Below are 25,487 nucleotides of genomic sequence, written 5' to 3' on the forward strand. Positions count from 1 at the left end.
TACCCGGGCTCGGCAGCGCCATGAACCCCGAGAAGGACTTCGCGCCCCTCACGCCTGGCATCGTGCGGGCCCTGAACGACAAGCTCTACGAGAAGAGGAAGGTGGCGGCGCTCGAGATCGAGAAGTAAGCCCCGGAGAGCGGGAGGCTGGCCCGGGGGCAGAGCCGCGGGGTGTGTGTGGGAGGAAAGTGGGGTTGGAGGGGGGCGCCCCCGCCAAGCGCTCCTTCCTTCTCCCGGCGCCCCCTCGCCGCCTCTCCCTCCCTCCTCACATTCTTGGCGTGTTTTGCTGACTTAGGCCTGGTCTAGACAGGCAGTGGAGTGAGGCGTTTGAATGGGCTGCTGGAGTCTGACTCGAGAAGTCGGTGATGAGCGACGCAGCCTCTAAGCTGTGGAGGCTTGTGAGCAAAAATTCTACTTGGTGAGCTACTGGCATTAAAGTTGTGAGCCGCTGCATGCGTTAGTGTGCTCTGAGGTCATCCTTCCTGAGCTAAGACAAAAATGTGTGAGTCAGTGGCTAAAAAACTGTGAGCTAGCTCACACTGACTCAGCTTAGAGGGAACACTGGTGAAGAGTCACGTTTCTTAAGGTTTTCGCGTGTTTGGAAAGTAAAAGTCATAAGTAAAAAGGTCCGCTCAGAGTGAAAGATTCTAGTCCAGCTTTTTGCGTGTGGTAACACTTTCCCTCTGGCTGGAAATCATTAAGGTGGGGGAACTTGTGGGAGGAGGGAGAGTGTTGTTCTTGCCATGTTGTGGTACATCCCACTCCAACGCCTCTTCTACAACTGGTTCTGCTGCAGGTATAGCCTTGACTATAACTTAAATTATACCCACATGCAGCTGCTGGGTGACCTTGGGTCAGTCACAGTTTCCTCAGAGCTGCCCTCTCAAGAGCAGATGCTGAAGAGCTCTCTCAGCCCCACCTACCTCACAGGTTAGGGATGCTGGCCCCTTCAGGTGGGACCTGGGGATCCTCCAAATTACAGCTCATCTCCAGACTACAGAGATCAGTTCCCCTGGATAAAGTGGGTGCTTTGGAAGGTGGACTCTATGGCATTGTACCCCAGTGAGGTCCCTGTCCTCCCCAGGCTCCATCCTCAAATCTTCAGGAGTTTCCCAGCCTGAAGCTGATAACCCGACAGGGGGTCTGTTGTGAGGAGAAGAAGGGAAAGTGATTGTAAGCCTCTCTGAGTGAAGGGCAAGTATAAATCTAATCTCCTTTATCCTCCTGCCCCCCTCCCCATTGGGGAATTTAAGTGGTTGATGTAATTTTTTGTGAGGTAGGTTTGTGATTAGCCCAAGGCCACCCAGCAAGCTTCTGTGGGAGAGTGAGGATTTGAATCGGGCTCTCCAAAGTTCTGTGATATTGTAGAGTCTAATCACTACCCTGTGCTATCTAGGGTCCTTATGATGCTGCATTCTACAGATTCAGACTGTTGGTCTGCAAAAGCTGGTATGGTTGTTTCTGTCTGGCAGGAGCTCTCAGGAAGAAAATGTTCCATTCCACCTGTGACCCAACAGGAGTTGAGAAGGACTGAGCATGCAGGCAAAGCAAGTGGCTTGTGCTGATTGTGGAAGAAAGTGTGTGTCTGTGGGGGGGTTGTGTCTGCTTCTTGCTGGCTTCCCTAAGATTGCAGAATAAGATAACCTTGCACACTAGCCCAAAGCAAGAGAAATAGCCTCTCACTCTGAACATCCAGAGGGGGCTCCAAGTGGTATAGAATGGTGTGGCTTATTTATCTTAGTACATTTTTAATCCCTCCCCCTTTCCTTCAAGGGGCCGTGGGCAATGTACATGATTCTGCTGTCCCCTCACAGGAATGCTGTCAAGTAAATGAGGCTGAGAGAGAATGACTGGCTCACAGCCATACAGTGAATTTCTTAGCTGAGTGCAGACCTAAATCTGGGTTTCCATAGTCTGAGCATAACACTTGAACCACTGCACCTTTTGGGCTCTCTGGGTAGGTTAAAGGGAGAACTAAAGGAAAAGAGTGAGATGGGGATAGTAGCCAGGTCAAGGTCTTAAGAGTACAGACAGAGGCTTTCCTAGCTGTTTATACCCCTGTTATATTTCATGGAGCTCCCAAACTTGCTAGATCTGTCAACAGCCAGACTGATTTCCCACTAGCCTTACCTCTGCTCAGTGGGGCTTCCGTCAGATTTCGCACAAGCTGCTCCGAGGCCACAACTGGCTCCGTCTCTTTCACGCAGCAAACAAGATCCTCTAAAAGCCAATTTCTGTTTGCCGCGGGAAAAGGGCGAAGCTAGTTGCAGCCCCAGGACAGATGGTGTGAAATCCTATGGAAGCCTGTGGAGAAGAGGAGCGTGAGAGCAACATAAGGCTAGTGGGTCCCAGTCTGATAAGGAAGCTGCTGCTGAGGAAATGGTTTGCCGCCTTCTGCTCTACCATATTCATTTTCCAACTAAGCATGAAGCTTAAAGAGACAACTTCTGGGAATTGGCTGGTCCAGCGTATCTTTCAGCTAAAGAGGGTCTCAGGCCCAGTCCCTGACATCTCCAGCCACAGGTCTCAGGTTGCAAGTTCTTCCTGAGAACTGGAAGAGCTGCTTAACAGTGAGCAAGCCAGACTGTTTGTCTCTTTTGGCAGAAGGTGGCTCCTATGCCCTTGCGGAATTCTTGGTGCATGTATTTTGCTCTGTGTTGGGGGTATTGCATTATTGATTAAGGCTTAAGAATTATGTGTCACCTCTAGGTGGAGTGAGACACATAGCATGGTGCTGAAGATACCTCTCTCTTTGGTTCCTAGGCTGGTGCGTGAATTCGTATCTCAGAACAGCACAGCTCAGATCAAACATGTCATTCAGATTTTGTCTCAGGAGTTTGCACTTTCCCAGCACCCACATAGCCGGAAAGGGGGGCTTATTGGCTTGGCAGCCTGCTCCATTGCTCTTGGGAAGGTAGGTATTGAACTCAGTTTCCTTGCTGATAAAGACTAAATCTTTTAGAGTTATGATGGCAGGGACTATGTTACCCTGGGGAAGTTCATTATAACTGAGTGAGAAATGAGTCTGGTTTCTATTAATGTCCACCTTGTCTACAGTTTAAGGATAAAGGAAGCAAACTTGAGAGGACTTACTGAGCCTTTGGCATTCTTCACTATACTGATCAGAACACAGCTTTGGTTGCTAAGTTTCTGGCTGAAGTGGCCAGGTTTTTTAAATGAGTTGTTTGTATTTTATTGTTCATGGTCATATATTAGCTGGTTGAAATTGTTATCATGTGTATTTTAATCCCATTATGCCTTTAAAGGTGACTGAAATGGAAACTATCAGAAGCATCACAAAAAATGGAAAAGCTTGTGCAAAAAACAGTTACCGTATTTATTTTCAGCACTAATGAACCATATGAGGGTTGGAACCCACGGCCATCTCTCTCACTGAATCGTATCAGGATCCCCAGCTATCAGTACTTATCAGTGATTCCCCATTCACTCCAGGGGACACTGGATCCTGCAACTCTCTAGCATAAGTGTCACCAGGGGTGGGGGTCCTTTCTGCCCCTTGAGCCCTTTCTGGCCCTGGAAAGTTTGTTCCTAGGCTCGAGGGATTCATTCCCCTGTGAGTCAGACAACTGCATTGGAGAAGGAAATGATTTTATTTCCTTTCTTTCTCTTTTGTGGATGAAGCTCCACTCAAGGAAAAATAGAAAGAGCAATCTTATTCCTGACCTGCATTGCTTTTGGCAGGCACCACTCCCTCCTTGACCTCAAGAATAAACATTACAAGGGCAGTCTAGAAGCTCCTGGACTACCAGCACCTTCTGCAGATGGTTCATAGGATCTAAGTCCTTGTGTAAACCTAACTGTAGTATTGTGTAGATGACTGAGGAAGGCAGTGGCAAGGAAAAAAGGAAAGGTCCCCTGTGCAAGCACCAGTCATTTCCGACTCTGGGGTGACGTTGCTTTCACAATGTTTTCACGGCAGACTTTGCCATTGCCTTCCCCAGTCATCTACACACTTTCCCCCCCAGCAAGCTGAGTACTCATTTTACCGACCTCAGAAGGATGGAAGGTTGAGTCAACCTTGAGCTGGCTCCCTGAAAACCCAGCTTCTTCCAGGGATCCAACTCAGGTCATGAGCAGAGCTTAGGACTGCAGTACTGCAGCTTTAACACTCTGCTCCACGAGGCTCTTTGGCAGTGGCAAACCACCCCGTAAAAAGTCTGCCGTGAAAATGTTGTGATGCGACGTCACCCCAGAGTCGGAAATGACTGGTGCTTGCACAGGAGACTACCTTTACCTTTTAACTGTAGTATTAACAATTGGTGATGTAATTCATAACCAGTACATTTATTTTAGTTACCTAGCTGGCTTAGAGGCTTTAAAAGGGGGTTGCATTAATTTGTGAAGCATATTAGTAGTCATTAACCAAAATAGCCTACGAGTACCAGGTGCCTGGGATTAGTAGGGAAAGACTTCACTTTCAGGCTGGACTTGTGAGCGTCCACAAGCATCTGGCTGGCTGCTATTGGTTATGGAGGACAGGCTAGATGTCATCCAGCTAAATTAAATTAACTTGCCTGGGAGTGTTTTCCTTTAATCTGCTTTCCTCACAGAACTTCCATACTGCAGTATGAGTCCTCTTTTTTTGTACTGTCTGCAGAGTATGAAAGGTTTCATTTCCTTTTTTTCTGTAGGTGGAGCTCCGCTCAAATAAAAAGTAGAAAGGGCAATCTTATTCCCAACCTGCGTGGCTGTTGTCATGCATTAGTCCCTCCTGGACCTCAAGAATAAATGTTGCAGTTGCACTTTCTAATGAATTCCTCATTTTGATATGTTTGAATAGTAGCAAACTATTTACTATAATCTATAGCTGCAGTACTGCAGTCCTAAACTCTGCTCACGACTTGAGTTCGATCCCGGCAGAAGCCGGGTTCAGGTAGCCGGCTCGAGGTTGACTCAGCCTTCCATCCTTCCGAGGTCGGTAAAATGAGTACCTAGCTTGCTGGGGGAAAGCGTAGATGACTGGGGAAAGCAATGGCAAACCACCCCATTAAAAAGTCTGCTGTGAAAGCATTGTGATGCGACATCACCCCAGAGTCAAAAATGACTGGTGCTTGCACAGAGGACTACTTTTACCTTTTTGTAGGCTATAAACGTTAAAACTAAGAGTACTATTATGTATTTTAGTGATGAAGAGAAAAAATGATAATGATTCTATTTTACTTTTACCCCTTTTCCCTTCCTGTTCTGTATTCCTTTATACCTCCACTTTTCAAAATTGCAATAAAATATATATAACCAAAGAATAAATGTTGCAGAGGGCATCAGGGAAGCTACCTCATGTCTGATCCTCCATGTAAAGGAAATGGCTTCTCAGTTGTGGCTCTGACAATTTAGAACAGCCTGTCCTGGGGGGGTCACCATATTTGTAAATTTTAAGGAAAAGGTGGAAGATTGTTGGGTCCCAGAAGAGCTTTCAGGAATGTTAGATATGATACATGTTTGATTGCTGATGAGGGTTTTCTGTACTGAGGTTATGGTGTGGTTGAATGTGTTGAGTGGTTGACTGTGTTAATTAAATACATGTGTTGACATGTATCTAATCATTGTTAATTATGCCTGTAGGCTCTTTATAAGCCAGTCTGGGTTCTTTGTGGGGAAATGTGGTAATAATATTCTGAACACAAATTAATTAATTTTGGGTTTAAAACAGTGGTAAGGATGTTTTGTTTTGTACTTTTTAAAAATAAAACCGGTACCATTATTTCTGTTGAAATTACTGTCTGTGTCTTACATGTTGGAATTGCAAATCCAAATTCACTGCTGCACATTAGATATGCATTGCCTTGCGGTGGGGCTGTATGTGCAGTATTCAGTATGTGTGCATACACTCCAGGGTTGTTTTGGCTCAGAAAAATAGTGTGGGGGAAGGCTGAACCCCCCCCCCCCCCCCCGATCACAGTTCAGAGCTGAATCAGATCCCAGTGTACTTAGAAACTTTGTCTCCTACATGCAACTTTTGAACACAGGGTTATAGGGGAGTTTAAACTGGGGGGAGGGGGGGGGTTGCACGTTAGCTTTTTAAAGTAACCAGTCCTGAGAGTTAAATGAGTGTGCCGCTTTACATCACAGCCTGTTCAGACATATTTGGTGAGGTCTGGCTTTGAAAGGGTTTCACCTTTCTTTTGTTCTTTAGAGCTGATGCCTGACTTACTCAGAAAGCGTTTAGAAGGGCTTATCCATGCCAGTTTCCATCTTATTTAGCTTGGGTTCTTTCTATAGCACACACAGGAGATGCCATTGCCTGTGAACATTGCATGCACAATGTCCTAATTTAAATGAGATGGTTGGGTGCACATGAAGTCCCACCAAGTAGGTTCTTCAGTGCTATCAGTGTCACATTTAAATCAGGTCTCACGCGGTCAGTCTCGATGGCATTTGAAAGCACCAAGGCATTTGAGAGGCTTTCCTTGGCTGGATCATGTGTGCGCATATTAAGCTGATTCTGCTGAATGAGACTCTTTGTCCATCTGCTCTGATCAGCAGGAGCTCTCCAAGGTCTTTCCTGCTCTGTGTCCTGTCCTCCTTTTAACTGGAGATGGCAGAAGGATGGATCTGGGGTTTCTTTCCCAAGCATCTGCTTTGCCACTAAACTGGTTCCCCTTCTTCAGGGGTGGTGCTGACTTACTTCCACCCTGTGATGACAATCTAATATTGCCAGTGAATCATCCTGAGAAGAGTCTGAGCTTTGGTTCAGTACTTATAAATATTTTTTAAATTATAACCACCAGATATTAATTAGGCCTCACAGTGACATGGCAGATTTTTGCTTTCTCGGATGGAAAATAGTAGCAAGGGAATCTGGTTGTGTCTTTTATTTTTAGTGTCATAAATAGATTATGAAGCCATGTGAGAGTGCTGAAAACTTTTCTTTGATGCTTCAAATGCATTTTAAAATGTTTTTGGGCTGTATTCTTGGTATGGGAAGCAGCTTTCTAGATACGGGTGATACGTAGAGACATATCCTGTCTTACGCTGCAAATTTGCTGCCATTGCCACAAACTCAATCAGACTTAATACGCTTGTGATCCTCCTTGTGGGGAGCACATGTATTTGAGTCCCCTTCTGCCTGTTTTGAGATCCTAGTAAGGGAGTTAAGGTGCACTTCCCTCAGGAGCCAGATCAGGAAGGAAGGGAAGGAGGTTCTTCTGGGGCAGGGGAAGCTTTAGCTGACAGGTAAATGCCTGGCAGTAGCACCAGAGCCTGGCAGCAGTAAAATGACTTGGTCTGAATTAGCAGGCTCAATGAGGTGCCCAGGAGCATCAGGACACCTGGCAGTGTTTTTTCTTCTGCCACTTGCTTTTTGACTCTAGAAGGGGCAGGATTTCAAGGGGTCTTGAACACAGCAAGAAAAGAAAAACAGGGACTTGAGTCACTCCCTACCAGCTAACTGGCTAGCAAAATGCTGAATTGTATCCTAACAAGGCATGTCACAGCTATGCATTCTTGATATATTAGCGTTTGTTTGAACGTTCTCTGCAAAAGGTTCTGTGGCTAATATAAATTGTAGGGGCTGGAGACTCATAGTTCCTTATGCCTGTGGGTTTGGGGACTTCTCCCTGAAGCTGAGCAGAGAGGGTACTCTCCCATTCCTTTGAAACAAAACAACAAAACAAACATCTGTTCTTGCCCTCCATGACGAATGTTCTGTGATTGCTCTGCCCCCATAGCAGCCATTCTACAATGGTGCCCCCCCCCAACCATTCTCAAATGGCTCAACTAGTCCTGCTTGGCCCGAGGCTAAATCACTTGGGGCTCTTGATGTAGGCATTCCAACCTTGGCCAGGGATGTCTTGGGCTCGAGTCAGCATGGGGTGTACCTTGCAGGGCTGGTTGTTCTATTTCAGTTCCAAGCTACCTTTATGCATTTACTGGCCCTTCCCTATTTTGGCACCATTAAAGCACCTTCCTTTATTTTTCCCTCTGGTTTGTTTGTCAGGACTCTGGGCTATACTTGAAGGAGCTGATTGAGCCGGTGCTGACCTGCTTCAATGACTCTGACAGCCGCTTGCGATACTACGCCTGTGAGGCTCTGTACAACATTGTGAAGGTGGCCAGGGGCTCTGTCCTGCCCCACTTCAATGTGCTGTTTGATGGCTTAAGCAAGGTAACAGGGTTTCTTTGGACCTACAAGCCAATGCTTATGGTTGTTGTGAGGAATCCAGCTTGGGTTCTTTTGGGAAGGCAGCTACAGCTTCCTCCTGCAAGAGAAATCAGGGTGCCCCTCCCAGCCTTGCTTGCCTTATATCTGTCATTAGCAGAAGAAGCATCAGTAATGCACATTATGCACTTGTGCTATCCAGTTTGCAGTGATTGCCACCAATCATGGCCAGCCCTACTCACTTTTTCTGGACTTGCTAAAAGCAGGGCTACAGCAGTAGGCAGATAAGGCAGAGATGGAAGATGGAGTGTGGCCCTGCCTCCATGCATAATAATAAAGATTTCCATCAGGTTCTCTTCTGGAAAACGTCCCTTGTTGTTTCTGACCTCGATCTGAACTTCAGAGGCTTTGGGAAGAGGCAAGAGGTTCTTACTGCTTCGAAGTTCTGTGCAGCTCAGCATGAGGTTGGAGACAAGGCAAGGGATGACGACAGCCAAGATTGGATTGATTTAAATAAGTTTGCAGTAAATGCCATCTTTAAATAAATGCTTGAAATCAAGAGAGTTCCTCCACCCACTTTGAAACGCATGCCTTTTTGAAGAAGCTTTCATGCTAACCGTATATAACCAGGCCATAGCATAGTTCATGCTGTATGACCAACAATCGTATATCTCCATAATTTGAGAATGGAACACTTTGCAGGAAACTGGCAGGCATATTTTTTTATTTTGTGAGATTTTCGTTTCCTCTGTTTTCCAGAAAGTACGGAGTAGCATGCATGGCTCTATTCCCTCTTCCCGTTTATTTTCACAACAACCCTGTGTTTTGGCTGTAGTGGAGTGGGCTTTTGAACCAAATCTACCCAAGTTCTAGTCTGACCAGGCTAGCTTCTGCCATATGGACCCAGTGCATGGCTGTACTGAGACACAGGATGATATATCCTGCATTCTCATCTCTGATGGCTTGCTAGTTCCTGAGTCAGCAAGAAGCCCACAGTGATTAATATTTGTACTGCTTCAAGCTCAGCAATCAGATCATTTTTTCCACAATTGTTTGATTTTAATTTTAGAAACAGCTTTTCAGTTGTACTTTATTGGGTGTGACTCAATTTTAAGGAGTCATGATTGCAAGCATTTAGTGTGCTTGTTCAGGTTAAATTCAGACTTCTTTTTTTAAAATAGGTAATTTTCCAGAAAGAGGCTTTTAACATAATTGAGCTTTAATGGTCAGTTTGTTTCTTCCCAAGCCACAATGTGTAGACCCTGGTATAGGAACTATCAATAATTGGCTGAGTCAAGCCATCTTATTTTCCTGGTTGCTTGTGTTTTTTTTCTGTCCCAGCTTGCTGCAGATCCAGATCCTAATGTCAAAAGTGGCTCTGAGCTCTTGGACCGACTTCTGAAGGTACTTCTCTTCTTCCAGACTATCTGATTGTGTTGGGGGTGTATTTCAGATGGCACAGCTTTAGAATTCCTGCTGGCTTCCTGTGTATGTGTGTGAGAGAGAGGCGATTTATGTGTCCGGCACCAAATTATGACTTGTGAGGTCTCATGCTGAATATTCCATCCCCACTTACAATTTGTGTATAAAAAGCAAAAGTATAGACTTGGTTGTTGGAGGAAAATGCTAAAATTCTCCTGGCAATTTCTGCTGCGAGTGTTTTTCAGATGCTTTTTGTCTCTGGGCTGTGTGGCTTGCTTGACTGTAGGTTCTGAGCTCAAACCTGGGCAGTTATTTCATAAGAGATCTCACAATCCATGCTTATATAGCATAGATATAAGCATTATATATAAAAGGCCCTGTGCCAAGAGAGAGATGACTTGTGGGCATGTGATGTGCAGCTCTGCAGAACCTAGTAACTGGATGTATGAAAAAGGGAACCAGCTTTTCACAGGACTTGGAAGGCTAGGGATAGACTCCCAGAATGATTATTCAAACCAAACTGCATGGTATTGCAATGTAAAGTTCAGAGGGCAATGTTGATTGTCTGTTGGTTTTCTCTGTCATCCTTCTGGACCAGAGTGGTAAAGTAGCCCTGTGATAGAGGTTGAGGGGGGAAAGAAATCTCAGTTGGAGTCAGTGGGAGTTAATAACAGTGAAGGGCTCTTTCTGGAGGCTTTGATTGCTGCTCTGTGTGAAGGAAGAAAGCTCCATAGAGCGAGTGGCTGGATCTTTGCAAGCTGCTTATGCTCTTGAACTGACCTTATGAATGGATGATGCTATAAATCTGCAGTTTTTTACATGTCTTCTAGACCTTAACAAGAGAATGCTTGGTGCAGTTTTCATCTACTTTTATCTATCAAAGATACTAAAACAGACAAAAAATCAACTTTTATACAGCTGTTGGATCAATTTACAGCTAATTTAATCAAGGCCCCTTGTGGCTTTCACAAGCAAATAGTTCTTAGAGTAGCCAGATGTTACTATCAATAATACTTCATCTAAAAATCTGTTCTGCCTGAATCAAGATATATCTAACTTAAGAGCCAAGGAAAGTGCTCTTCATCTTATCTGACGTTGCACTTTTAGGGGTGTTAATAATGTTTCTATAAAAGAAGAAGAGGCTTCTTAAAAAGCCAGAGAGGTTCTTTTTTCTGAAGCTGAAGTTGTGTGTCTGAGCCTGCATGTGTGCAGTCATTACTGGAATTAATCTGTATGGGTGTATGATTGCACAACAAACAAGGAGAGAAGATTACTTTGAATAGGTTTATTTGGGGTAGAAGGTGAGGGAAATGCTGGCCATTCCCACACAGGTGCTCAGAAGTACTGCACCAACTTGCTGAGGAATATGAAGGCAGCGCAGCCAGTCCTTGTTGCACAAGGAAGTGCATGCTGTAAATTACAGTGGGACATCAGCTAGAGATTGCTGCATTTGAGGAAGGCTGGGCAGTGGTTCGTGAAAGGACAGTCCATTCCGTTGTGCTTTACAAGACTGAGGAGGTTCAGGCAGGTGGCTTGGGTTCAGCGCATGATGGGAAGTCAGTGGTGCTCTTTTGATTTTGTGTCAAGATGCTGGTCGGTGGGGAACAGAGACTCTTAATACTGCTTTGATATTCTGCTTTTGTAGGACATTGTGACTGAAAGTAACAAGTTTGACCTTGTGGGCTTTATTCCTCTGCTGCGTGAGAGGATCTACTCCAACAACCAATACGCTCGGCAGTTCATCATTTCCTGGGTATGTATTTAGAGTACGGCATTCCACTATGGCACCTAGTATTTTAAGTCATTTATTGTCAGTGCCTCTTGGTGATTCTCAGTCAAAGTACAAAACTTATTTAGGTGAGTGATGGAGCTTAACTCTTTGTTGTGATGGCAATTACGGTTACCCGGGGAGGGATGATGGCTCAGTGGTAGAGCATATGCTTGGTAAGCAGAAGGTTCCAGGTTCAATCCCCGGCATCTCCAACTAAAAAGGGTCCAGGCAATAGGTGTGAAAAACCTCGGCTTGAGACTCTGGAGAGCCACTGCCAGTCTGAGTAGACAATACTGACTTTGATGGACCAAGGGTCTGATTCAGTATAAGGCAGTTTAATATGTTCAATATGTTCATATTAATACACTACAGTGCTTTTGTTAAAAAAAACCCCAAGAAGCTGAAGAGTTTTGGATTAGATTTTGTGCTAGCAATACTGAGAGAGTAAGCCAGAAAGATAAGGCAGGCTCCTAAAGATGAAGAAACTTTGTCAAGGCCTGGTTTAGGGTTAATGAAGGCTTAACAGTTAATATGTTGATATTAAAAGTGTGAAACATGCAATGCTAATTAGTAGGTTAGCAACAAACAATAAATCCTCAGATGCCCAATATTATTTAGCACTTTAATTATCAATCTTTATGCAGTCCCACACATAAAACAGTAAGAAAACCGTTGAGTCATCTACTCTTCTTCCCCCGCAAATCTTACTGCTCAGTTTTCCTTTCACATTATATTTTCCTCACTTTCTTCCTGTAACAGTACTAGAAAAAAATTCCCCATCGTATGCCTAATCTTTATATGTCTAAATATTCCTTCTCTAAATCTTTTTTATTAAAAAAAAGTAAGAAAAACTTGTTTTCAAGCAAATTAGTGCACAGTCCTGCACAGAACTACCCCAGTCTGTTTGCACCAGAAAAGTGCTACTTGGCTGCCTCTCTGCTTGCTCATGTAATTCCATTCTGAAGTACCTGCATCTGTATTGTAGCCTTTGTTTGCTTTAATTTTGATTCTTACTCAGAACTTGCAAGTACAGTTTTACTTCCTTTCTTTTGGGCTAGATCTTGGTTCTTGAGTCTGTCCCTGATATTAATCTTCTGGATTACCTGCCGGAGATTCTAGATGGGCTCTTCCAGATCCTGGGTGATAACAGCAAGGAGATCCGTAAAATGTGAGTGCAGAGTCTGGAATATGCAATGCACAGGTTTTCTTTTTGCATGTTGGGGTGACTCTGGATGGGGTGATGTCATTCCATCCTCTCCTGGTGAAGTTGTAACTCTGGAGAAGGAAATGTCATGTTAAATGGAATATGTCCTCTCATTAGACACTGAGCTTTCTAGTTCTGAGCATATCATGTGTGTTTCTGAAGCTCCTCTGAACAGTGCACCTATACTCTGGTTGGGAGCAGGCTGTAGTAGGGATTGCATGTGTTGAGCAGGATGAGGGTTGATTGGTTGATGTATAATTCTGTTGTGTAGCTGGTGGGATTGGACTGAGTGTTCTTTAGTACATTCTATCTATAGGATTAGTGTAAATGAGCAGGTGGGCTGTGGGGAGAGACCAGTCCTCCCTCCACCTTCCTGGGTAGATGCTTGTTTCTGATAGGGGAAGTCCCCTAGTTGTTCAGCGTCAAGATCCTGATTGGAGGAAAGATGGTTAAGTGCCTCTTGGAGCTGAATGGCAGGGACTAGCTTGTGTATTCCATAGAACATCAGGAGAGCCCTGCTGGATCAGACCAGTAGCCCATGTGATTCAGCATGCTGTTTCACACATTTGCCCTGTAGGGTCAACAGGGGGTATAGGGGCCTAAGCCCTGATAGCTCTGAATTACAGAGGTTCTGAATATGGAGGTTCCCTCTGTTTGCCAATAATGGATCTATCCCCCATGAAACTCTCAGGGGAGGCCATTCTCTGAACCTCTGGACCTCTGTTTCCATGTGCAGGTGTGAGGTGGCCCTTGGCGAGTTTCTTAAAGAGATTAAGAAGAACCCTTCCAGTGTCAAGTTTGCTGAAATGGCCAACATCCTGGTGATCCACTGCCAGGCCTCTGGTGAGTTTTTGTTGCCTTATCACAGGCACCAGCACTTTATCACCTAGTCAGAGCTTCTTTCTCCATCATGTTGTACCTTACTTATTGAAAGGCATTCATCTTTTCCTGTACTGTAGTGTAATGTGTGAGCCCCAGCTTTTGAAGCACTTTGAAGGGTTTTGCCTTACCTGCACCAGGAGATGCATAGGTGTTTCAAAAAGTGGTCCGAGAACTGGTGTAATAGATCCTAGTGGTCCAGCCCTGTGAAAAAAGATGGCTACATGTAGCACTAGTTGAAGCTTCCAAGTTTTCTTTGAGGGCAATCACATGTCGAGCCAAGCTGAGCCTAGAAAGGAAGCTAGCCTTGCACGTGAACTGCTGATGAAAGCAAGCATGGCTAGCAACAATGCCAGTCTGCTGCTCAAGGAACAAAGCAGTGTCCAGGAATCCACCCCCCCTCCAAATCTTCACATGGTTATGGCCCTCTTACACCTTCCAGCCATAGCAGATATAATCCTTCCTAACCATTAACAGACTTCTCTTCTTCTCTGCCTCATAGATGATCTTATCCAGCTGACTGCCATGTGCTGGATGCGAGAGTTTATTCAGCTGGCCGGCCGGGTAATGCTGCCATATTCCTCAGGGATCCTGACAGCCGTCCTGCCTTGCCTGTCGTACGATGACCGGAAGAAGAGTATCTTTACAGCAAAGGGCTCAGTGGTAGAATATCTGCATGGCATGCAGGAGATCCCAGGTTTAATCCTGTCATCTCCAGTTAAAAGGATTGGTAGGAGGTGATGTGGAATACCTCTGCCTGAGATCCTGGAGAGCCGCTGCCAGTCTTGAGTAGACTATATTTACCTTGATGAACCAAGGGTCTGATTCGGTTTAGGGCAGCTTCACATTTTCAAAGGGATAGCGCATTAGTACTTCCTTCAGAAAGGTACCTGGACATCCAGGTGAAGGAAGGGGACCAGAGCTTGGTTTGGGTGTCTTTGAACATGTACACTAGCTGTTCAGGAGAAGTAGGTCTTGAGGACTGTCGTCATTTATGGTGAATATACCTGGAGCAGATTAAAAGGAAGGGGTGCCAGCCCATTGATGTACTGGCTTCTTTGTGCCTTTGCTTTCCCCTGAAATTCAATCAGTGCTGCAGTTGCCTCCCATAGAAAGTTCAAGAAAGGACTGATTTTGACATAGTGGCCACATAACAGTAGAAACTTCTTTTGTTTGTCTGGGTTGAATGGTTTTGGAGCATCTTTGTTGAGGGCCCTTGGATTCCCTCAGGATGACAGAACTTAATTCACTTCACTTCAGTATTAGTTCCAACACATGAGTCAAGTCACAAATACTCCTTGCCTCAGATACCTCTCTCTAGTATGGATTTTGTGTGTGTGTGGGTTCTGTGGGTCTTCATTTTCTGAATAAATGCTAAATTTAGTGTTTGCTTCAGTATTTAAAAGCTGACACTTCCATTTAAAGAAGCTCAGTTTTCTAGCCTTTTAGCTGCAGAGAGAAGTAATATGTATGGGTTAGTCTTTGCTCTCTTTAGTGCTAAGTATCTCCATTCCTCTAAACATTTCTGCCTGGGGCTTCAGGTGTATTGAAATCCTGGGAAGTGTCATCCTGCAAAATTCTACTAAGGTCGTGATCAGTGACAGGAGTACATTCCTTACATTGGTGGGGTGCAGGCATCAAAGAGGTGGCTAATGTGTGTAACCAGAGCCTGATGAAGCTGGTCACACCTGAAGATGATGAAAGTGATGTCAAGCAGCCCACAGCAGCCCCCCAAGCAGAGGCTGACCATGATGTACCTCTCTCCAAGCAGGAAATGGCTTCAGGTGGTGAGTCCTATTTTCCAAGTGTCTTCCTACAGACCTTATTGGTGTAAATAAATGACTAAAAACTGACATTTGTCTTAACAATCCAGGTGGGTAGCTGTGTTGGTCTGAAGCAACAAAGAGTAGGATCTGGACTTTATCTATAAAACCAACCATGACATCTTGGCTGCAGCTGCGATCACACACACTAAATAATGCACTTTCAATGCACTTTCCAACTGGATTTTGCCACTTCACACAGTAAAAACCAGTTGGAAAGTGCATTGAAAGCAGATTGTCTCTTTTTTTATGAATAAAAATTACTCCAATGGCTTTGCGTAGGCTTTCCTTATCTCAAAGGTTCTCCACCCTTATAATCTTCATTACCTTTTCCTGATTTATGGTAACCTTTTGAGATAAGGTGACCACAGGATTACAAATATTATCACACCATAGGTTTATTTCAAGGCCTTAGATAGGTTTATTGAAAGGTCTTTCAGTTGTAAATGGATACTAGCTTAATGTTGTTAGTCTTTAAGGCACCATTGAATTCCCCCTCTGCCGCCTTTTGCTTAAAACTCTGGCTGTTTCATTTTCAGTACCTTTCCTTGTAATCCTCAAAGTAGAAAGTGCTGTAGGTATTTGACATTGTCATTGTGCCACCCACTCCAACCCCCAAATCACTTTTCTTGGTTAGTCCATTGCCAATTTTACCTTCCATTAGTGTATTCTTTGCTCCATATGTGCATTACTTTCCCCTTACACTGAACCTTGTTTGCCATGTGTTTGCACATTTCCGCAGCTTTGAGCAATCCCTTTGAAACTCTTTGAACTGTTGTGAATAATTTGGATGACACCACCAACTTGGTCAGTCCACTGTCCACTCTGATCCCAGGTTATTTATGACCCAAGTTAGTTTGCTTAAACATCTCTCCTTTCAGCCCAGTCAGGGCCACCAAGGCAGCTAACAACTGAAAGCAGAGTAGAATCAAAGCACATCATAACATCATGCTAAAAACAACTAAAATGCATATGCCCTTGAATGGGAGACCACCAAAGAAGTCCAGGGTTGCTTCGCACAGGCAGGCAGAGGCGAAAAACCTCTGAACATCTCTTGCCTTGGACAGAAGTTTCCATCACCATCAAAATGAATGGATGGATATATCAGAATTGAGAAACATCAATTAAACCCATATAATAACAACAGTCCCAATGGAGCTCCCACTAAACTACTGGAGAGCAGGTCTCGTTCCAAAACACAATTTTTCATAACAAGCTAGTATTGTGTAGTGGTTAAGAATGTCAGACTAGTATGTGGGAGACCCAGGTTCGAATCCCCACTTGTGCTATGGAAGCTCACTTGAGTGACCTTGAACCAGCCACACTCTCTCAGCCTAACCCACCTCACAGGGTTGCTGCCAAGATAAAGTGGAGGATAGGAGAATGTGCCATACTCAAACTAATGTAAATGTCTCTCTGCAGACTGCTTGGATGTCTCAAATAATTCCAGTTTCAACAGCACCAGCGTTTTCATGCCAACCAGGTAAGGTTCTTGACTGTTGCTGGTGATGCTTGGTTGCCCCTGTTTTGACGGAAACTGAGGACATTTGTGTGCTTCATATGGGTCCCGTAATGTCACTGAACTGAAACAAATAGTTCATCCTGGTTTGTTCTCAGCACAGTTGTGGGAGCACTAATTCTTTAGAAAAACTGGGCTAAATCTTAAAGAACTTGTACTAGAAGAAATTTGAAACAGTGGGAGGAGAAGGGGATGCTTCTTTTTGCTGCATAAGAGCAGGCACTTTCTGCAGGTTACATCTCAAGTACTGGGAATGGGTGAGATGTTCAGATGAATCACTCTTTCCCATGAAGTCCCACAATGGTGTTCAAAGCAGCTCTTGCTGGGAATTTTAAGTCTCTGCCCCCTTCTCCCCCAAATAACTGACTGGGATTAAATTCAATGAATTTGTATAAGATTGCAGATTATATGTACCTTTGGGACACTGCAGTTGGCTGGAACCCATTCTACCTGTATGCTGAGAAGGCGAATCACAGTTCTTGGAATGTTTGTCAAAAACGTATCCATTAAAGAAACAGGTGGGCACAGTCTGGAGGCTGAGGTTGCAGATGATGCCCGCATAAGTAGACAGAACTACAGAAGGTTTCTGAAAAGATTCCCCTTTAAGCAGCTGACTTTGCTTGTGAGCTTTGAAGCAGTTTTCTAGAGATGAGCACCAAAATATTACTGTGACTGTTATCCAGTCCGCCCCCCTTGGATTCTGGCTTTAACTAATTTTTTTGTTGTGTGCTAGATTCATTTCCTTACTTTGTGGCAAGGGGTGGGATTGTGTTGGCCTCCAAAAAGGGCATCTGTCCTATTTTTCTGTGCAATATCACCATCAAACCACTAAGGGTCACTGTAACTCCAGTTTAATTGCTTGTTGTTGCACTATTTTTTTTTGCAATCAGTGCAAGAAAGTTGTTGCAGTTCTTGCTGGTCCTTTCCATCCTTACAGCTGTTCTGTGTTGAATTTCATCTTCACTTCTGTTCCTCTTCTTCCAGTGCCTCTTGGCAGTAATGTTTGATCTTGAAAGGCCAGCCATGTGCTTGAGGGACCTGCTGTGTTCATGCTTTCTGACTGTTGTAACTTGGCATAAATTTGCCTTTTCAGTTTTTCTCCTTTCTGTAACTGACACTCTAGATTGTAAAACAGCAACTTCATAAGGAACAGGATCAAGACTTTTTTTTTTTTAAGATGTCAGGGCAAGAGTTAACTATACACAAGCAGCAGAGCCATCTTCCCCATTCTCCTGGATTTGCAGGTGTGGATATATGAAACGTTGGGCTCTCTCATCTTTGGTGTCAGGTTGGAATCAGGGTTAGCCTAACACTGGTTTTGGGGTTTTTTTGTAGTATTTATAAATAGCTCTTTGATTTAAACTGGGGAACAGGTTCAGAATGAATTCACATACAGTCTGTATCCACGTCCAAATGATGTAACTTTATTAGGCCTTTCTGCTCAGTCACGCTGAGAGAAAAGTGATATAGGAGAAAATAATCAATAAAACATTTTGATTCTTCAGGAATACATTGGCAAGGACCTGTTCCATGTATAAAGTTAATATATACCTTACTAGCACTGAAACTAATTCTGCATTTAGCACTTGGCTCCCTTCTGTGCGGGGCTCCTCATGGTGGCTCTTTTTCCTGGATTTGGCAGCTCTGGAGTGGGGCTGCGTGTTCCCTGCCTGCTTGCTGTCCCACGCAAACTCGAGAGCTGAGAATGAGACCAGGACAAAGGCTAATGCGGAATTAGTTCGAATTATTGCAATTCATTGCATTTTTAATGTTAATTCCATTGTTTAATAACAGTTAATTAGTTTTGCAATTTGTGGAAATATCAAATTTGATGACTGAGTTACTCTTTTATTAAAGTTATTGCTGTAAAAATGCTTCTAATCAGTGTTTAATGTATCCTGTGGGTCAAGTTGAGCCTTATCTTTTTGTTTAGTGGCCAACCCAAACAAGGATTCTTATTGGAGACACTGGACAAGAAATAATGTAGAGAATATTTTAAAAACCTAAACAAATAAACAGTTGCTGCAAAGACCCAGTTTAGTGATATTGTACGACTAGCAGAAGGCAGAATACACCTTCCTGGATTTTGGACAAAGAGAGAAGACAAAACGCTTTTCTGTGAGGCTTGTGCAGAGGAATCCTGTGCAAAGCCCACCAGAAACAAATAGCAGCTGAGCATCAGCAGTGCTTGGTGGGTTGTCATGTTGGAATAACTAGGATCACATCAGTTAAGTTCAAGTCCAATAGCACAGGGGTGGCCAACGGTAGCTCTCCATATGTTTTTTGCCTACAACTCCCATCAGCCCCAGCCAGCATGGCCAATGGCTGGGGCTGATGGGAGTTGTAAGCAAAAAAAAACATATGAAGAGCTACCGTTGGCCACCCCTGCAATAGCACCTTAGAAACCAACAAGATCTTCCGGATCAGAGCTTCCTTTGTCAGATGCAAATAGAAAAGATCTGAGTCCAAATATCCTAGTCAGAAAATGGGAGGGGTGTTGTGATCCTTTGCATCTTTTAGATTGTGTTCCCCAGATGACTTGGGCAAATCACCCCCTTTGGCAGGAATGTTCACTAACCTTGTGTAAACACCCATCTCTATCCTCTTGCTTTATCCTGTTCTGTCTGCAGCACTGAGAGAATTCACGTGACCCTCAACCTTGATGGAATCGTCCAGGTATTGGACTGTCACCTTCATGATTCAGCTATTGGGATGATGACCCGGATTGCGGTTTTGAAGTGGCTCTACCACTTGTACATCAAGACACCTCGCAAGGCAAGTTTGTGTCTCGATCATACCAGACGTCACTTGGGAATTGGGGCACACAATCTGTTGTAATAGGCAAAGACATGGATTATTTCATGTTACATATCGTTGCTGTTAAGGTTCTGTATCTATAATCAGAGGTGATTTTTTTTTCTCTGTTGAGACACTTAAGGGAAAAGAAGGGCTTTTTGCTATGGCAGAGAATTGAAACAGCTTCTAATCTGACAGTCTCCTCTTACTCTGTGGTAGCAATGCCACATTTGGAATACAGGACCGATTCGCTTTTTGTAATGGTTTGGATGACTCTTTCACAGCTGTTTCCCCCCTTCCTTTTAGATGTTTCGGCATACGGACAGCCTGTTTCCTATCCTGTTAAAGACCTTATCTGATGAGTCTGATGAGGTGAGTATGAATTCAGTTCAGAGAACTGTTGTTTATATTCCTTTTATTACCAACAAATATTCTCATATGTGGTGGAAATCCTGTAGAGTATCTTACTTTTTGCAAATGACATCAGATAGTTTCTTTTGGTGCTGATTATTTAGTTTCTTTTACCCCTGATGTAATGTTAAATTACATGATGGCAATTCCAGGTCAACTAAGATATTTCGTATTATATGCACTCACTGCTGCTTGATAGGTTTATGCCCATTGTTGAAAGAATTCAAGCCATGGGAAATAAGAACGGTTGGGCAAACCAGTAATGTATGGTTATACTATGAAAGAATATAAATAGTTGGGGACAAATGATTATACATATGGGAAAACATTAATAGAAATTTAGAAACCAAGTATTTAGTTATAATTGTAGTCGGGATGTATTAATGATTTTTGTGGATTTTTAAAGCTTTACTTTTTGTATATAGAGAAGGGGTGTGTGTGTGTGTACACACTCATATACATCTCTCACACAAAACAGAAAGTGACTAGCAGTCTGAAGTAATCAATTTAAGGGGTTTGTGATAGATGCAGTCTCCTGTTGCACATGTATAGTATAATTCAGAAGTTGTCTTGCATGGGTATGTCCTTTGGAGTTGTTAATGACTCTGTAGGAATATGAATGGCTGCCACCTCAGTTTCCCCCCTTTAGTTTAGAATGCCTTGGGCTACACAGAGAAGGCAGAATAGAAATAATCTATGGTGCTCACAGGTGCTGTGGCTCTTACTTATCTGTTCCCTAATGCCTGCTTGTTGCTGGGGGGGTGGGGCGGGGAGGAAATCCAAAGAATCTTGGATGGAACAGGCATTAACAGGGAGTTCTGGGCTGCTCCTTGCCAGCTGACTGAGTAGCAAAATGTGCAGCTCATTCTGGGCAGGTGCATCACAACTTATGTATGTTTGACTTGATAACAGGCTGGGAATCCCCAGTCTTGTTGTCAAGCCTGCAGACACTTCTAAAATTTGAGAGAGAGTAATGGCTGATACGAAAAAGGTTGCTGTGGAGATAGGGCCAAGAGACACCAAGTGGCTTCAGTTCCTGAGGGTAGGAGAGGGTTTGCTCCCTCTGCGGCTGTAGTGAGATGCTATACAAAGAGATTCTCTGTTGCCTGGATGGTTTCGTCTGCTGGCTCTTTATAAATGCAATAAATCCAGTCAAATGTTTGACAAAACTGTATTGGAACGGTCTACATTTCTTTCCGATTGCATGATTGTTTCCGATGGCATACGCACATTCTCTTACTGCTGTTCGATGACTTGGCCAATTTCATCACCTTCCTTCCTTGTTGGTTGTTGTACACATAGTTTAAGTACATAAGACATTTACTATTTGCGGTGAATGCACTACTGATGTTATAAATCTGCCTTCGTCTGTTACTGCTAGCTGGTGTAGGATTAATAGGACAGGTGTTTGAGCTGTCTAGATTGGGATTAATTTAGGCCAGTGTTCACACAGTGCTGTGCCATGACTGCCCCATTCCCCAAACAATTTCTGGCCAAAGGAAAGAAAATCGACTTGTTCAGTAAGATCTTTTTCCATTAGGGGTGAGCTGTCCATAGCCAACAGTTTGTTGTTGTTGTTTTAGGGACAGATCTATTTCCTGAAGGTTAGTATCTCTGTGGCTAAGAAAGCTTTGATCAATTTCATTGTTCATGGAAAAATGAAACTGACCAAAGATTTCAGCAGCTAAGAAAGCACTGGTTATTTTCATCCTCTATCCACTGAGTGAACTCTCTTAGTGTACTGGGAGAAGTGCAGGTTTAACCATGGGGAGCTTGAAATGAAATTGGTTGCCTTAGCCACAGAGATGTGCGCATGTGCGAGAGAGAAAGGACAAAAAGAAAGGGGGAAAAAATCCTGGTGTGAAGATGAAGGAAAGAGGAAGAGAAGGATGAAGTGCGCCAAACTGTTCAGGCTTGAAAGGAGCACATGCAGCCTGCTTTGGGTGTTTTTAAAAAACTCAGCTGAGGACAGCAGTAGTTTCCATTCTGGCTGGCACCCTCCTGTGCTCTCTGCACCTGCATTGTCCCTCACTCCCAGAGACGTGCTCAGCAGTCTGAAACTGAAGAAGTGACTGCGAAATCTGTCATCTGATTCTTTTAGTTTTTATGGCACTAGTTCGATGTATACATTCTTCTTTATGCTCTGGTGTTCTTATCACATTGTATATTGCCCAGAGCCCTACAGTTGCAGGGATTGTGTGATCCATAGGTTTAATAAATAATTTTGCCCTGATGTGGATGGACTAAACAAGCCCGATCTTGTCAGATCTCAGAAGCTAAGCAGGGTCAACTGTGGTTAGAACATGGATGGGAGACTTCCTTGAAGTACCCAGTCGGGAGGACAGGGGCAGGCTTTATTCGGCTACCTCTCTGAATATCCTCCAGGCCCCCAGTAGGGGTCAGTCACCAGAGGTGAAAACTGGGTTCAGGTAGCTGGCTCAAGGTTGACTCAGCCTTCCATCCTTCCAAGGTCAGTAAAATGAGTACCCAGCTTGCTGGGGGGAAAGTGTAAAAGACTGGGGAGGGCAGTGGCAAACCACCCTGTAAAAAGTCTGCCAAGAAAATGTTGTGAAAGCAGCTTCACCCCAGAGTGGGGAATGACTGGTGCTTGCACAGGGGATTGCCTTTACCTTTTAATGGTTTCAGAAGGGTATGTGCTAGAATTTCTTAGGATATCAAGAGAGAAGTTTATAGCATCCCTTGGGATTCAGAAGGAAAAGTAACGTTGGAAGACCCTGGAAACTATTCTACTATTCTACACTGCTGGACCAAGAAGCAATAAAACCTATTTCCCTTTCCCAGGTGTCATTTGACTGGCTGCCCAGTTCTCTTTGCTATCTTGAAGAGGGAAATATACTAGAATTCTGCTGGTATTCTCAAGGGGTTAAATTGCTTCACCTAAAAAAAGTTCTTTATTCAGTAATGACAAGTGATTGGCAGCAGGGATTTCCCTTGTCTTCTTGTCACTGAGTTCTCCTTACCCATTCCTCTTAACTTTTAGTGCTGATTCCTGAGACTCCCATTTCCACTACAAGAGTCTCACCATTCATTCTCAGCTCTTCTAGAGTATTGTTGATTGGTGGTTGTCCTGCCATTCCTGAATACCTGGTCCACTAACCGTCCCAGTTGCAAAGTCACAGGGAAGTGGCAATCATCTTTGCAGGTACAAATTCATGCTAGAACCAGGAAGAAGACTTTCCTTCTACTCTTTTAAGTTTGTTGAGCAACTGGGAGTTCTGTGGACATCCACAGAACTCAAGGGAAACAAGGTAACTGTCCTGAGTGATCTGCAACTGATAGTGATAGTGATAACTGTTGTCTAGCTTGTCTATTTGGAATAATGGTGTCCTATTTAGTTTTAGTGAATTAGACCAGAATGCCCCTGAGTTCCAGTTCAGAGACTCCTGCTGTAATTTCAGGATGCAGTGATGAAGCAGTTGGGTCTCAAGGCTGTGATTCTGCAATTGGCAACGTCCTCCCTCTTCTGGTGGATGTGCTGTATCACATTACTCATGTGTCTGCTTACTCCTGAAGGGACCATGGAGAATAGTCATCACAGTTGAGGTTCAACTGTACAGGATGTGTTGTCTGGAGTCTCTGTTCCACAGCTGCTGAAACCTGAGAGAAGAGCGAACATAAACTGCATGGAATTCCAAGCCATCTGCTTAGCAGTGTTTGGTTGGCAAATGTGGTTAAGGGACAGGTGTCCTGTGGTTCTTGCCATCAATACCCCACAGCAAAGGCATGCATCAGCTGCCAAAGATAAAATAGATCTTCATGTCTTCATAAGGAGGCCATATCCATCACAGAGATGGTGGAGAACATGCTTGTGTCTCTGAGAGTAGGATTTGTAGCAAGGATCCAAAGCATGCTGGCTCATTAACAAATAGTACGCTAGGTGGAGAGGTCCCAATATGAGCAGGCATTTAGCAGTTAATTAAAACATGCAAAAACTTGCACTCAGGTTCTGCAGAAGCAGATTCAAGATGGGAAGGTACTTAGCCTGCTTCCATTGCTGAGGATACAAGGCAGAGAGACTTTACTCTGATTAAGCCCACCAACCTTCTCTAGTTTTTCTACTGCTGTCCAAGGTGGTTGAAAATAGTTAAGAGCAGAAGGCATGGTTGATCTGTCTCATTGATTCAGACATCTGTAGTTCAGAGGAGATGTCATTCTGAAAACCTGGAGACTTCAAGGATACCAAATCTTATCAAGTTGAAGACTTTTGTTACCATTCACAACCAAAAGCCCATGGCTTGGAAACGGAATATTTGTGTTGCTCTGGGCTGCATGAGTGGAGATGACATGACTCATACTTGCATAGGTAGAGCTTAGAGTGTGCTGTCATAAAACTCTTTGCAGTTGGCCTCTGGTCTACCTTAAAGCCCTGCTAAAAGCTTGGATTTTCAGCTTGATGGTAGCTCTTCTTCCGGTCACAGACTTTCCCCTTCATCATTCCTTTTCACACCACAGAGCTTTCTTGAGGGAAGAACATGCAGGCCTTCGCTCTCCGCTTTACTACAGCCCAGAGCTGCATGTCCTGTTGTACCAGCCTTCCCCCACGGAATGGGCTTTCTTGCTCTAAATCCCCAGGGGCTTTTTTCCATGTGATACAGATTTCAAGTACAATGACGCTTAACAAAAGTGTGAATGGCCGTCTTTATCCAGTTAGACTTTCATTTTTGCCTGGTTGGATTTCAGCCCGTAGTGCCCTGAGTTCCCAGCTTTCATCTTGCCAAGGCTGAAATTGGGGACTTTTGACGTATAAAAAGGGAGAACAAGGGTGAGATTAATATGACCTGTGACTCATTCCTCACATGTGTACAAATAAAATTCGTTTTGTTTGTACATGCAATTCCCACATGTAATTCTTGTCTTCACATGCAGTTCTTGTGCACAAATAAAATGCGTTTGGAAGGTTTGCAGTTAGCTGTGTTGATCACACTCCAAAGCTGAGGATGGAGCATCGGGTGAGGTACGTTAGCATTGTTGTTGAACTGTTCTTTGAGAGGTAGGCAAATTTAATGTGTCCTGCCCACATACACCTTAACACCTTTGCAGCCATTCAATTTAGAACCCATTCACAGGAACACTCATGAAGCTGCCTTATAATGAATCTGACCCTTGGACCATCAAGGTCAATAATGTCTACTCAGAGTAGCAGCTGCTCTCTGGAGTCTCAGGTTAAGGTCTTTCACATCACCTACTGTCTGATCCTCATAATGAGTGATGCCAGAGATTGAACCTGGGACTGTCTGTCTACCAAATAGATGTTTTTCAATTGAGCTAAGGCCTTTCTAAGACTCACTATATGGAAGGTTTTGAAATTGGCATTAGACAGTCAGATTAATGTAGGCTTTGGCATCCTGTGGGTTGCCAAAGATGGCAAAGGGAGAGAAGCTTTTCAGAAATGTTGCTTAGAAGTGTCTCTGAGTCTGAGGTTGAAGCGCTGATCACTTTGTACTAGACAGCAGTTGAATGGGCAGGAAGCGGCTTTTGAGTGTCCAGACAGGCAAGAAAGGGTGAACTCCTTCTCTGACTGAG

The 25,487-nt window shown here is 44.0% G+C and overlaps 1 protein-coding gene across 1 annotated transcript in view; it reads left to right on the plus strand.

Moving 5' to 3' along the window:
• The window catches only part of VAC14 (VAC14 component of PIKFYVE complex), a 167,932-nt gene continuing 142,445 nt past the window's right edge, over positions 1–25,487 (plus strand). The window contains exons 1-12 of the mRNA XM_060254122.1: positions 1–124; positions 2,763–2,913; positions 7,957–8,124; positions 9,460–9,522; positions 11,186–11,293; positions 12,370–12,479; positions 13,252–13,358; positions 13,897–14,031; positions 15,029–15,181; positions 16,640–16,700; positions 19,367–19,511; positions 19,839–19,904. Coding sequence (XP_060110105.1) covers positions 21–124; positions 2,763–2,913; positions 7,957–8,124; positions 9,460–9,522; positions 11,186–11,293; positions 12,370–12,479; positions 13,252–13,358; positions 13,897–14,031; positions 15,029–15,181; positions 16,640–16,700; positions 19,367–19,511; positions 19,839–19,904 — 1,371 coding nt within the window. The 5' untranslated portion in view covers positions 1–20. The remainder of the gene's footprint in view (positions 125–2,762; positions 2,914–7,956; positions 8,125–9,459; positions 9,523–11,185; positions 11,294–12,369; positions 12,480–13,251; positions 13,359–13,896; positions 14,032–15,028; positions 15,182–16,639; positions 16,701–19,366; positions 19,512–19,838; positions 19,905–25,487) is intronic.

Source organism: Heteronotia binoei, chromosome 14 (genome assembly GCF_032191835.1).
Source record: "Heteronotia binoei isolate CCM8104 ecotype False Entrance Well chromosome 14, APGP_CSIRO_Hbin_v1, whole genome shotgun sequence".
Lineage (NCBI taxonomy): Eukaryota > Metazoa > Chordata > Lepidosauria > Squamata > Gekkonidae > Heteronotia > Heteronotia binoei.